This window comes from Perognathus longimembris, chromosome 17, assembly GCF_023159225.1.
Source record: "Perognathus longimembris pacificus isolate PPM17 chromosome 17, ASM2315922v1, whole genome shotgun sequence".
NCBI lineage: Eukaryota > Metazoa > Chordata > Mammalia > Rodentia > Heteromyidae > Perognathus > Perognathus longimembris.
The window spans coordinates 18235216-18249785 of NC_063177.1; the positions used below are offsets into that span (position 1 = coordinate 18235216).

General features: G+C 40.1%; 1 protein-coding gene across 1 annotated transcript in view; it reads left to right on the top strand.

Annotated features, from left to right (window-relative positions):
* The window catches only part of Blmh (bleomycin hydrolase), a 46528-nt gene that overhangs the window by 6881 nt on the left and 25077 nt on the right, over nucleotides 1-14570 (top strand). Inside the window, exon 6 of the mRNA XM_048365546.1 lies at nucleotides 1812-1904. Coding sequence (XP_048221503.1) covers nucleotides 1812-1904 — 93 coding nt within the window. The remainder of the gene's footprint in view (nucleotides 1-1811; nucleotides 1905-14570) is intronic.

The following is a 14570-nucleotide window of genomic DNA, read 5'->3' on the forward strand; positions in this document are numbered from 1 at the left end:
TCGTCATGGGCTTGAATTCTGGGCCTGGGTGCTGTCCCTGAGCTCTTCAGCTCAAGGCTAACACTCTACCACTTGAGCCACAGTGCTACTTCTGGTTTTCTGGTGATTAATTGGTGATAAGGAGTCTCACAGACTTTCCTGTCTGGGCTGACTTTGAACCTTGATCCTCAGATCTCAGCTTCTTGAGTAGCTAGGATTACAGGTGTGAGCCACTGATGCCAGGCCTATCAGAAGTAATGTAACTGTTTACTAACTTTTAAAATAATTGAATTTTTTTCTCTTAAAATTTTTTCCGTTTTATTTCTGTTGATTTTTTTCCTAAGTGTTTTCTTTTAGTATTCAAGGAAAAAAATCCAGTGTTTAGTTGATATGGGCCACATGGTTTTGTGCACTTGGTTCTAATGGAGTTGAGCTGAGGCTGTTTTACATACTAGTAAAATAAATAATGATTTACAAGACTGAACTCAGGGCTCTACCACTTGAGCTTCAGTACCACTTCAGGTTTTTTTTTTTTTTTTTTTTTTTTTGCCAGTCCTGGGGCTTGGACTCAGGGCCTGAGCACTGTCCCTGGCTTCTTCCCGCTCAAGGCTAGCACTCTGCCACTTGAGCCACAGCGCCGCTTCTGGCCATTTTCTGTATATGTGGTGCTGGGGAATCGAACCTAGGGCCTCGTGTATCCGAGGCAGGCACTCTTGCCACTAGGCTATATCCCCAGCCCCCACTTCAGGTTTTTGAGTGGTTAATTGGAGATAAGACTCTCACAGGGACTTTTCTGCCCAGACTGGCTTCAAACCACAATCCTCACTTCTCAGCCTCCTAAATGGCTAGGATTACAGGCGTGAACCTCTTAAAGTATTAGAGTATTCTGAGTTCATAAACTTCTCCAGACCACATCAGCGTGGTTATCCACCCACAGAAGGTTTGATGTAGTCACTGAACTGTTTCTTGCTTAAGTTATCCTAGTGAATTATTTTTTTCTTTTCTGCATAACCCATTTTTCCAAGGAGGACTGTAAATCCTGTAAGGATGCTGCTCCGCTAGCCAAACATCTTTTTTGAGAACTGGGAGTTGCAGAAATCTTCTATCCTTCTCTACAAGGGTAAAACTGGATCTGTCAGCCCTGGGAAAAAAGATTACATTTTAAAGTAAATACAAATGTGTTTTCCTCAGTATTAGAAATAGGCTATTTTCCACCCAGGAAAGTGGGGATTCTTGTCCAAATACTAAAAGTTCCCTAATAGTAACAGCTTTGTATTCCACTTTGAGAAGGAACAAGATTCTCTTCAGCATTGGAGTTTATTTCCCAGACTTGCCTTTATTTTGAGCATCTCTTAGTATTGAAAATAACAAAAAATGAAAACTATATTGAGGGTTGATATACCCAGAGTTGTAGTGATTTGGCAGAGTAGGAGAATTGAATAATCAAATTCTAAATAAAAATCCCTGAGAGTGGCTTAGCACTCTAATCATCAGTTTATTTCCCGTTTGTTTGCTTGCTTGCTTGCTTACTTGCATTTTAAGGGTGATTGACATTATTGAATCAGATGTTTTTTCTGAGCACATACGACAGAGGATTAGTTGTCCAGCAGGAGCAGTTCTGTCTAGTATTCTTTGGAGGTAATCCAAGTCCTATCTCCTTATGAAAGTTTTTTTTTTTTTTTTTTTGCTGGGTGTATATGTATACTGGCTGGAGAAAAATATTTGTGTCTATAAACTTCTCCCTGGGTTTTCAAAGTATAACTGGCATAAATCTTTTAAGCTTATTTGCAGTTTGGATAACTATTGTAGTACTAACTAAGTTTCTCTCATAGATGAGAGAATTCTGTATACGGCTACGGAACCTGGTACACAGTGGAGCAACCAAAGGAGAGATCTCAGCTACCCAGGACACCATGATGGAAGAGGTAATAGGAATTGTTTGGATCTTTTGTGACCCTTCTGAAGAACTCTTACAATATCCCATCTGTTAACCTGGTTTGGAAGTGTAGCCATTGCAATGAATATATTAATTAAATGAAAATTACTTATTGTAGCTGAAAAAAACACCCTAACATTTAAATTTCTTTTACATTTGAGTACAGGATTTATACTTAGATATTTTAGGCTTAATAGCCTATGTATAATTCATTCTTTTATGTAGTTTGGAAGCATTAAATACCTTCTGTGAGTTTGGCACTAAAGAAACAAAGATGAGAAAACTAGTCTCTCCTGGCAAAAAGAATGAGGTCTTTTGGGAAAAAATAAAACACATGAATAATGATAATAAATCCTTAAGGGATTTTGTGGTCATGGTGGGGAATGACTAATTCAGTAATAGGGAAGATACCTGAGCTAGCTCTTGAAAGAGCAGTGGGAATTTACCAGGTGTTCTAATATGGAAGGGCTTCTCTGGCAAAGGGAGTGTGCATATACTAGCATGAGATGTAAGGGATCCTCGACAGATGGCAGGACTTTCAGTTTTATTCAATAAGAATAAAGATGATTGCGCTACTGATGTTCTATCTGTAAAAATAGTATATGTGGAAACATTTCAGAAAACTGAAAAAGCACCAAACATATCAAGTAGTAATAGTATATATTGAGGCTGATAAGAATCTTTATTACTTAATACAGTTTATAATCCGGAGTAAATATTCATAAAATTGTGAACTTAACCTTGAGAAAAGAATAAGCATTACTTTTTCAACCACTGAGCCCATTAATAGCCCCCATTTCAAGACTGTAAAACTAAAATGGCTTTTTTCACTGCAGTGGGAAAGAAAAAAATAATGCTTCATGTTTGTCTTCATATTTTTTTTAAGAGTGGCAATACAGAGTAGTTGAATAGTTCCACCTGTGTGAGATCTAGCCTTCTCTTTACTTAACTGACATGCAACACAGGACAGTGTCTTAGCTTCTGTGTGTGTGTGTGTGTGTGTGTGTGTATGTGCATGTGTGGGATGGTCCTGGGGCTTGAACTCAGGGCCTAGGCTCTGTCCCTGAGCTTTTTCACTCAAGGTTAGTGCTCTACCACTTGATCCACAGCTCTTCTTCTGGCTCTTTCAGTGCTTAAGAGAGATAAGAGTCTCATGAACTTTCCTGCCTGGGCTGGCTTTAAACCATAATCCTCAGATCTTAATCTCTTGAGTAGCTAGTTTGCTAGCTAGTGCCCAGCATATCTTACATCTCAGTTTATTTGTGCCCGTACTGGGGCTTGAACTCATGACCTTGTGATCTGATCTCCCTTAGCTTTTTCACTCAAGGCTGGCCCTCTACCACTTGAGCCACAACTCCACTTCAGCTTATTGGTAATTAACTGGAGATAAGAATCTCATAGACTTTCTGCCAAAGTTGGCTTTGAATCATGATCCTCAAATCTCGGCCTCTTGAGTACCTAGGACTCATGTCATTGGCATGAGCCACTGGCACCTGGCATAAAATTTCGTGTTAACACAGTACCTCTTTCTCACATATTTGTTAGATGGATGAATTCAGAAGTTTCATTTATAAAATACATTTGAATTACCTCATATTTATCTTTCTGTACTTCTTAAATGTTCCTATTGAAGTGGAATATTTTACTATAGGAGGAAAAAAAACACATGGATTTTGTCTCTATGAATTTCCTGTAATCTTGGGTAGATCATTTGAGATTCCATTTGGGATTTAAAGTAATTTCCTCAATGAATGTTCTTTTTTTTTTTTTAAAAGTAAAGAATTTTAAATATAAGAATGCAAAGTAGGGGCTGGGAATGTGGCTTAGCGGTAGAGTGCTCGCCTAGCATACATGAAGCCCTGGGTTCGATTCTTCAGCACCACATACACAGAAAAAGCCAGAAGTGGGCGCTGTGGCTCAGGTGGTAGAGTGCTAGCCTTGAGCAAAAGGAAGCCAGGGACAGTGCTCAGGCCCTGAGTTCAAGCCCCAGGACGGACTGGAAAAAAAATGCAAAGTAATAAGTGTCTTGCATGGAGGAGCAGTCCAGTAAATATTAGTTTTCTTCCTTCCTGCTTGGGATAATGTGGCAGAGGCCATCTCTTGTACATAATTTGCCTTCGTTTATGATAGATTAAGATAGTGAGGGTGTTGCAGGATGGAGATTCTGCATTTATGGAAAAGGTCCCGAGTAATGTTTCTTAAAGACCTGAGTATCCATCTTGGCTTGTGATGTTTACTTAAATGATCATTGGATTACTATGTTGTAAGATCTATGTCCTAATCATAGGATTGCTGGAGGAGAGTTATTTGCTGATCAGAATTAGAGCAGAGGGTTGAAGGTGTGGCTCAAATGGTAGAGCATCCACCTAGCAAAGCCAAAGCCCCCAGTTCAATCCCTAGCACTCCAAGATGCTTCTCAGTACAGGGGGGAAAATATAGGGCAGATACATTTTTCAGATGTTTTGTTTACCTTTCCTATCCTTACTTGAAGAAATAGTAAGGCACCACTTTATTAACTCCTGAGTATAGGAATTTACTTAATTATTCTACCTGAACTGTTCACCACAAATTTCTGTATGGTAGGTTTTAAAATTTTTACAATTCTCTAAATGACTACTCTTTATTGAAACTGACGCTTGGGTAATGAAGGTTCTAGCTTCATATAAAGCCACAAATTAGTACTTAAGATTTGCCTAGGATTGTGGGCAAGTCAAAATGATGACTTAAATGAACCACTACGTAGCTTAGAAAGCTTTGAATGGCATGTGTTTATGCTAAAGGCAGTCTTTCTGAGAGAAGTACAGGTTGTTTATAGAGGTGATAGACAGGCAAATCTGCTTTGGAGATATATTGCCACCTCTGTAACAACGTTTTTTCACTGTATCCACTTTTCTAGCCTGATCCCCTTAGTATTGTTGCATTTCTACCAAAACCTTATCTTTTACCAACAAACCCTTAAGTGCTATGAAAAGGGACAGAAAGGTATTTTAATTGATTTAGGAAAGTATATAGCAGTAGTCCTCAGTTCTTAAAAACAATACAGGACTAGTGGTGTAGCCCAGTGGTAAAGTGCTTGCCTCACAAACTTGAGTCCCTGAGTTAATCCCTAGCGCTACAAAAATGGAAAGAAGGAAGGAGAGAGGGAAGAGAGGAAGGAAGGAGGGGAGAGCAGAAAGAGAGGGAAGGAAAAGAAAATGTGTTCATAATTTTGATCTATAATGCCAAATCCTGGAGTTTCTCATCAGTGTCTGATAGAACTTGTTTCCCTTTAGGTTTTTTTTTTTTTTTTTTTTTTTTTTGCCAGTCCTGGGCCTTGGACTCAGGGCCTGAGCACTGTCCCTGGCTTCTTCCCGCTCAAGGCTAGCACTCTGCCGCTTGAGCCACAGCACCGCTTCTGGCCGTTTTCTGTATATGTGGTGCTGGGGAATCCAACCTAGGGCCTCGTGTATCCGAGGCAGGCACTCTTGCCACTAGGCCATATCCCCAGCCCCTCCCTTTAGTTTTATCAAGGTAAACATTTCAACTTTTGCCAGTCTGCTAGGTAAATAATGCTATCTCACTGTAGTTTTATTTTATATTTTTTAAATTTTGAGTGAGACTGAGCACCATTTCTGTGAGCTCTGTTTGTATCATTTATCTTTTTTCTTCTTGATCTGTCACTAATTTCTTTCTGTTTTGTTTTTCCCCTTGTCATTCTGGACAGTGAACCCAGGACCTCCTACATACTAGCCAGGCACTCTACCACTAAGTTACACTCCAGCCTCCAGAAGTAAATGGATAATAAGTATTCTGATACTGATACATGCTAGGAAGACCATAAAATAGGGTAATTAGTAAAGTTGTTAGGACAAGCCTGTCTGAGATAAAATCTGATCTGAAGTGTGCATAAAGAACAACATCCCTCACAAGACACAAGGTACAGATGCTCTAAGATAGAAAAAAGCTGGTATTTTTGAGAGATAAAAGAAGGTATTGTGGTTTGAACTTGGAAAACAAGAGTGGGAGTCATTGGAACAGATCTTGTAGAGGAAATGGGAACTGGCTTATATTGTAGAGGACCTACAGACTGTGGTACAGCTTGCATTTTATTTAAGTGGCATGCTTTTGTTTTCTTTCCTTTTTTTTTTTTTTAATTAAAAAATTTTTTTTGCCAGTCCTGGGGCTTGAATTCAGGGCCTAGGCACTATCCCTGAGCTCTTTTTTGCTCAATGCTAGCACTCTACCACTTGAGCCACAGGACCACTTCTGGCCTTTTCTGCTTATGTGGTACTGAGGAATCGAACCCATGGCTTCATGGATCAAGGCACTCTACCACTAAGCCACATTCCCAGCTGCATGCTTTTGTTTTGAAAACCTTTACTCTGCCCAGGCACTGGTGGCTCATGCCTGTAATCTTGGCTTCTTAGAAGGCTGAGATCTGAGGATCATGGCTCAAAGGTAGCCAGGGCAGGAAAGTCCTAAGATTCTTAGCTTCCAGGAGCTGGGGATATGGCCTAGTGGCAAGAGAGCTTGCCTCGTATACATGAGGCCCTGGCTTCGATTCCCCAGCACCACATATACAGAAAATGGCCAGAAGTGGCGCTGTGGCTCAAGTGGCAGAGTGCTAGCCTTGAGCAAAAGGAAGCCAGGGACAGTACTCAGGCCCTGAGTCCAAGGCCCAGGACTGGCCAAAAAAAAAAAAAGATTCTTAGCTTCCATTAACTACTAAAAGCCAGAAATGGAGCTGTGGCTCAAAGTGGTAGAGTGCTAGCCTTGAGCACAAAAGCACAGGGACAGAGTCCAAGCCTTGAGTAGCCTCTAGGGGTGGGGATGGGAGACAAAACATTTACTCTGAAGTTGGACATGGTGGTGGTGCAGCTAATCCTTGCACTGGGCAACTAAGGCAAGGGGATCAAAATTTCCAGGCCAGCCAGTCTACATAGTAATAAGACTTTGTCTTTAAAAAACAAAAACTTTCCCTCCAGGTGTTTTTGTTGTTGTTGTTGTGGGGCTTGAACTCGGCCTGGGCGCTGTCCCTGAACTCTTCAGCTCTTGAACCACAGTGCCACTTCTGGTTTTCTGGCAGTGAATTGGAGATAAGAGTCTCATGGACTTTCCTACTGGGGCTGGCTTTGAACAGTGGTCCTCAAATCTCAGCCTCCTGAGTAGCTAGGATTACAAGCATGAGCCACCAGGGCCCCGGTGTTCTGTATCTGTTGTAAATCGGCAGGAAAAGTGGGGAGACACAATGGGAAGGTGATTGTGGTCACATAAATTAGAGATTGTAATGGCTTGGGCATGGTTGGTTAAGAGTGAGGAGGTGTGCATCAGTTTCAGGGTAGATGTTGGAAGTGATCCTGTGGGACTTGCTAATGAGTCATTTGTGAAAGACAAGGAAAGTTTGGTATCCAGGTGATGTCCCGGTGCCTAATGACGAGATCTTGTCTGTATGAGAGAAGGCTGTTTGGCCAGTAGGGCAGAGAATGTGCAGAAAAGGATAATGTGGGAAGAAGAAAAGTCAGAAATGAAGAAGCAAGGTTTTTGTAGGAGGGAGAGATAGATCTGGTCAAAAGTTTTAAACTCTAAAGTGCATGTGAAGTACCTGAGGATTTTGTTAAATGCAGACTGAATAGATCTAGAGTAAGATAAGGTAATCTGCATTTATATTCCTTTCTTTGGTTCAAATACCACTCTAGAAGCAATCTGAAGACCATTATTTGACTATTAGTTTCTGTATCTAAATCATGTACCTTCTGAATGTACCTTTATATGTTTTTCTCTGTTTGAATGTGCATTTAAAGCTTCTAGAAATTATCTACTTGTATACCTGACCAGGTAGCTTTGTTTAGTTTTATTTATTTATTTATTTATTTTCCAGTCGTGGGCCTTGGACTCAGGGCCTGAGCACTGTACCTGGTTTCCTTTTGCTCAAGGCTAGCACTCTGCCACTTGAGCCACAGTGCCATTTCTGGCCGTTTTCTGTATTTGTGATGCTGGGGAATCGAACCCAGGGCTTCATGTATACAAGTCAAGCACTCTTTCCACTAGGCCATGTTCCCAGCCCTCGTTTTATTTATTTATTTATTTTTTGGCCAGTCCTGGGCCTTGGACTCAGGGCCTGAGCACTGTCCCTGGCTTCTTCCCGCTCAAGGCTAGCACTCTGCCACTTGAGCCACAGCGCCACTTCTGGCCGTTTTCTGTATATGTGGTGCTGGGGAATCGAACCTAGGGCCTCATGTATATGAGGCAGGCACTCTTGCCACTAGGCTATATCCCCAGCCCCCTCGTTTTATTTTTAAACAGATCCTTGCCCTTCTTCCATTTTCCACTAGAAAGCAGTAGAGAGCTGTCTTCTCTTTTTCATTTCTCTTTGTAGTGCGTTCCTTTATTCCTCCCTTATAATTAACTCATTGCCCTCGTAACTGCCTTCAAAGTTCAGCTTTTTATGAGGACACTTATAGCCAGTATGCATGAACAAAAGATCATTTTGCCCATGAACCTAGTTCCTCTGTGAGTAAGACTAATTAGGGTAAATGATTTAAGAGCATTATAGCAAGCTGGGTGTGGTGGTGGACAGTCATCTGCACTCAGGAGATTGTAGAAGGAGCATCCCAAGTTTGGGCCAGCCTGAGCTGCATAGGGAGTTCAAGGTCAGCCTGGACTACATCCTGAGACCGTCTCAAACAAACAAGAACATTGTAGCTTTGCATTTTATTACAATTTATTTAATACAGTCCTTTCTGATTTTATTGTGCACACCCTCAACAACTCAATACTGGCAGTAGAAAGAAAGGTTCTGTGATCCTGCCATGTTTGCACTAAGTCTGACTACTGAAATTTTTTAGGCTTACCAGTTTTGCCTCTTTACAAGCAGCTTGGTTATCCTTGAACTACCTTTTCTTCACCTTTCCTCCATCTGTGCCTGCCTATAGCTGGATTTAGACAGAAGGTTCTCATCCTTCTGAATATTCATGACTGGTTCTCACCTGTTAGATCCTTCCTCCTCTCATGTAACTGGCTTTTCCAGATTAATCCATGGTGTAGGAATTGACTCAGTCTCATTCATTTGTTTTTAAGTCGGCATCTGTGCATTCTTTTTCCAATGTCCTTTCTCAGGCTTTCTGTATTTTTTCTTTTTCCTTTCCTTATGCTGATTCTGTTATTTACCATTGACTTCAGCAGGTCATTTAAAATAGAATTCCTCTCTAGAAAAAAATACTTTTAAAAGACCAAGTACAATAGGACTCTTAGAAATTCAGATTTGAGGACTCTTTTCTAGTTTATACTCTGCTTTCTGATACATATTTGACTAGATCTTCTTATGAGACTTGTCTTCTTATGAGATACATTTAACTGGACCTTTCTGACACCAACTGTAGCTTTTTTGTTGGGTCATAGATTGTTAGAGAGGGATTAGACATATCCACATAGGAAGATTAATTTAAATTCCCAATTTAATTAGCAAGGATATAAGGCCTTAATCAGAAGCCAGATGGCCCTAAGAGATAAGTGTAAATGCAGTGTACCCCAGCATGACTTCTCTTAGCTCTTCTCTTCAAGCAACTCAAGGGGCACCTTACTGGATCAAAAAATTTAGAACTTTCTCCAGTAATTTATATTGAAAGGAATACTTACAAACACTAACTTATGTATTTTTTCTAAGAAACAAAATTCAAAATCGTTATATTAGGCTAGAGAGTTGGAGAATAGCAGAATGAGTTCCAGGTTTCACTATGCCAAACATCTCTCTGCCTTTAGCTTTCTGGTATTTTGGAAAGTATATACTGCCTTAACCTACCCACTTGATTCTATTTCAATAAATTTTTATCAGATTGATCCTAACATTTATATTTGGTGAAGTCACAATTATAAGTCATGTGTTCCGTAAATATTTCTTTTTGTGTGGAAGAAAAACTTTGATTCCTATTGCAAAAAACTAAAGTAGAATGTAGTTTGAATACATTTGCACAGATATTTACTGAGAAGTAAAGGTAACTGGATGCAAAATCCTGGCAGTAACTTAATAGAACAGCCTCAGATAGTTAGGCTGAAGCCAGCACCTAATGAGAATGAAAGCTTTATCTGTGTAGAATTTTGGACAATTCCTGCAGAAATAATAATGTGTACAAGCCTAATTGAATTGTTTATGTCACTGTAAAGTTTTATGTAGTAGAAAGGTTTTTTTTCCCCTACATTTACTTCAATTTTGTAGCGAGAATGGCATAGAACACCTAAGCACAGGAAAGAGCCTTCTTGCAAGATAACTAATCCCTTGATATAATAATACATGCACTTCAAAACCATTGCACCATCATTACATCGGGCTTTCTGTGACTACTGGTGGTGGCTATGGAAGTCGCTGTATCTCCTTTTAGAAACCAGCTACCACCTCCTATATGTGTTTTCCCTTTGTGCTTTAATTTTTTTCTCAATTCTGCTGGTAAAGATAAAATTGTAATCATTGTAATTGGTTACAGAGATTGAATAGGGTGGTACTAGTGACAGAACTTGGTATCAGATCATGAATTCCATTCTCACAAGTCACATCCTTTTCTTTTTTTTTTTTTTTTTTGGCCAGCCTTGGGCCTTGGACTCAGGGCCTGAGCACTGTCCCTGGCTTCTTCCCGCTCAAGGCTAGCACTCCGCCACTTGAGCCACAGCGCCGCTTCTGGCCGTTTTCTGTATATGTGGTGCTGGGGAATCGAACCTAGGGACTCGTGTATCCGAGGCAGGCACTCTTGCCACTAGGCTATATCCCCAGCCCAAGTCACATCCTTTTCAATGACACCTTCTTTTACAAAGAATTGGTCCATAATTGCTGGGCCAAGTTCATTCACTCATCAGAATTTCCAGAGTATACAAGTACCAACAATCAGAACTCATACATCCCTTGTGATCCACTGCTCTATTTCGCAAAATTGCATTAAGAACCTCTAGGGTGGGTACCATGCTGAGACGGCTTCATGAAATTCTTATGAGAACGAAAGAAGCTGTAAATTCAGCCAAACTCCCTGTAATCCCCAGCAAGCTTCACCAGAGGGAACAGTGCTGTCAGTAAGAATGTGATGCCACGTGTCTTCAAAATGAAATGACTATTGGAGACCGACAGGCTGCTCTCACTAGTGCATACACTTTCTACTTGTCAGGTTTTGTCACGCTTACTACTGAACAATGCTCATCCTTCAGAAGTACTTCTCACTCAAATCTCAGGATAGTGTGAAGATCTCTAGATCCTTGGTTCGGGTTGCTGTCGGGAGAACCAAGCCTCCAGCAGCTTCTTTCCCCTTTGAAAAGATTTGCACCATAAGACTAGTAAACAGGTTGCAATTACAGAAAATCAAGTAGATTCATTCTCTGCCACTGCTGTAGTAGATTGTTTCAGCTGTGTTACTAAAGTCTCACAAGCCCTGTTTTTTGTTTGTGAGAAGAAACAACATGAACTTGTTGGAATGACACAGGTACCAACAATTCAGTCTCTTAGAGCCCACTGCTTTCCCATTAGAGACAGTAGAGTAACTACTAGCTAATATTACCAGACATACTGTATAAGCCATTAAATATTTAATAGACATACCTGGCACTGTTATAGACATTGGGTATTCAGCAGTGAGCCACTGGGTAAGAATCCTTACCTTTGTGTAGTTTACTTTCTATTGAGGAAAGATGAACTATGTACATATATACATATTTGTACACCTGTGTGTATACATATAAATACACATGTGTATGCATACATATATGTATAGACGCATATATACATATATATGAATATATACCAGAAAGCAAGTAATATGAAAAAAAATGTAACTATATTCTGAGAAATTTGGGTACACTGTCATTTAGTTTGCTCTAGTGATTCACTAGTATTCACTAATATATTTTCTTTGTCCTGAATGCATAAGAAGCAGGTGACGCTCCCCCTTTGCCCACTAGAGAGCAGACTTGCATGTCCAAAGCTCACTTCCAGTTTTGTACATTTGAGAACAGGGGACCTTACTTCACAAGAGCAGTCTCTTATCAAGAAAATACAGTGTCAATGACCTTGGGGATTATACTGTGCAAAATTGTTTTTTAAATTAAAATTTACTTATCTATTATTATTTGACCCAAAGCTAAATACTTGCAGAGTGTTAGAAACTAGCTTAAATGTGAATAACTTTGGGTAATTTATAGTTCTGGTAAACAAATAGTATAAAAGCCATGGGGCTCAACTTACAGAGCTTTTCTGGAATCAAGGAGGAAGAGTTGTCATCCTTATCCACAGTTATATCTTAAACGTATTTTTGATTAAAAAAATTCCTATTTGTAAAATATATGCAATGGGCCATGAATACTGTCTTGCAAAATGTTCACCATAGACTTCATTTAGATAGCTGATTGCCTCTTAACATTTTTTTTTTTTTTTTTTTTTGGCCAGTCCTGGGCCTTGGACTCAGGGCCTGAGCACTGTCCCTGGCTTCTTCCCGCTCAAGGCTAGCACTCTGCCACTTGAGCCACAGCGCCGCTTCTGGCCGTTTTCTGTATATGTGGTGCTGGGGAATCGAACCTAGGGCCTCGTGTATCCGAGGCAGGCACTCTTGCCACTAGGCTATATCCCCAGCCCCCCTCTTAACATTTTTTAACTTAAATTGTTGGATTAAAAAAAATAGCATGGATTAGTTGTACAAGGGGTTTTAGGTTTATTATAACTTTTTTTTTTTTTGTCAGTTTTATGTCAGTTTGTCAGTTACCTCCTGGGCCTTGTAAGCAATCTACCACTGAGCTACACCTTGAGCTTCAGTGCTGCATTTTTTAGGAGAAGGAGAGGCTAACTTAATACTTTTATTTAGGTAGGGAGTCAAATGCACAATAAAATACTGTGCAAATTATATTACAAAGCATTCATATCTATCTTTAAAGTATGTATAAAAGTAAACAGAAATTCACTTGGTCACCTTAACCTTCATCAGGCCCAGTCCTATGTTCTCCCTTTTGTTGTCCAGGGCTTTACTAAACTAGACTCACTGCCCATGGATAACAGAATTAATCAGGATTGTTTCACTCTTTTATATACTACATATATGTGAGACAACGGTTAACAGTTGCACATGCTCTGGATTCAGTCTATAAAGCCTTCCTGATATAAATATATGTAACTGTACATCTTCACTATCTTTGTCCTGTCCATAGTTAGTAGTGGTAATGTCCTTGTGATGACAGATTCCTGAAGTTGCCATTGAGGCCTTGGTGCTAAGCGAGTACATAATGATTCTAGTCGGTGTGAACTCATATAACTAGTTACTCAGGTCCCTTGCTCATATGCTGTCCTGTGTGCCTTCCCCCCTCCCCGCCCTGGCCCCGTCTGTTTTCTGTGCTAGAAACCAACCTGAGCATGATTTAACATTAAGGAGAAGTGGTTTAAGACCAGAAGTTTAGGCTCATAAATGCACAGTAAATTTTAATAAAGGAAATTTCTCTGTTGGAAAGCACAACAAAATGACATAAAGACAAGCGTAACCTCTTTTGTAAATTAACGTACTTCTGTAAAGCTAGTAGAAGCATAGCAATAAAGAACAAATTGTTGGGCTGGGAATGTGGCGTAGTGGTAGAGTGCTTGCCTAGCCCTGGGTTCGATTCCTCCATACCACATAAACAGAAAAAGCTGGAAATGGTGCTGTGGTTAAAGTGGTAGAGGGCTAGCCTTGAGCCAAAGAAGCTCAGGGACAGTGCCCAGGCCCTGAGTTCAAGCCCAGGAGTAGCAAAAAAAAAAAAAAAAAGCACATTGTAGTCAGGGTGCCAATAGTCCACACCTGTAATCCTAGCTGCTCAGGGGGTTGAGATAGGATTATCACAGTTTCTTTCCTGGGGAAAGAAAGTCTATGAGACTCATACCTCCAATTAACTACTCGAAAAGCCAGAAGTGGAGCTGTGGCTCAAGAGTTAGGTTGCTAGCCTTGAGCAAAAATTGCTCAGAAGCATCATCCAGGCCCAAAGTTCAAGACCTGGAACCAGCTCACACACAAAAAAAGGTACAGCAAAGCTCCTGACTAGCAAATGAGAGACTCAGTACCACACACACAAAAAGAACAAAATGCATATACCTACAGCAACATGAACATGCCCTATGATTCCATTTAGGTGAAGTTAATGAAAGGCAAAACTGATCCTTAGCTGTAGAAGTCAAAATGATAGTTACCAATATAAGAAGTTGTGGATTATTTGCTGCAAAGGAGCTAGATAAGGTTTTTTTTATGTGTTCTATAGTGGACACATCAGTATTTATATGTGTTAAAATCAGATGAATTTGGCTGGACATTGGTGGCTCACTCCTGTTATCCTAGCTACTCAGGAGACTGAGATCTGAGGATTATGGTTTGAAGCCTGTGAGACTTTTTTTTCCAATTATACACCAAAAAAGTTAGCGTGGCTCTGTGGCTCAGGGATGGCACCTATGGTCTGAGTTCAAGCCCTAGGACTGGCACGCACACACAAAAAATAATGAATTGAGCTGTATACTTAAGAGTAGTGCATTTTGTATTTTTATTGAATTTGTATAGGTAAAAGTATAAGAAAAAATGAGATCATGGGAATTTGGATTTATTTGGTACAAACAATGCAGGCATATGAGGGATGAAGTTTGGTCAACATGGCAACAGTCAGAGAAAGAGAGGCAAATTATAGCATTATGTTTTCTTAA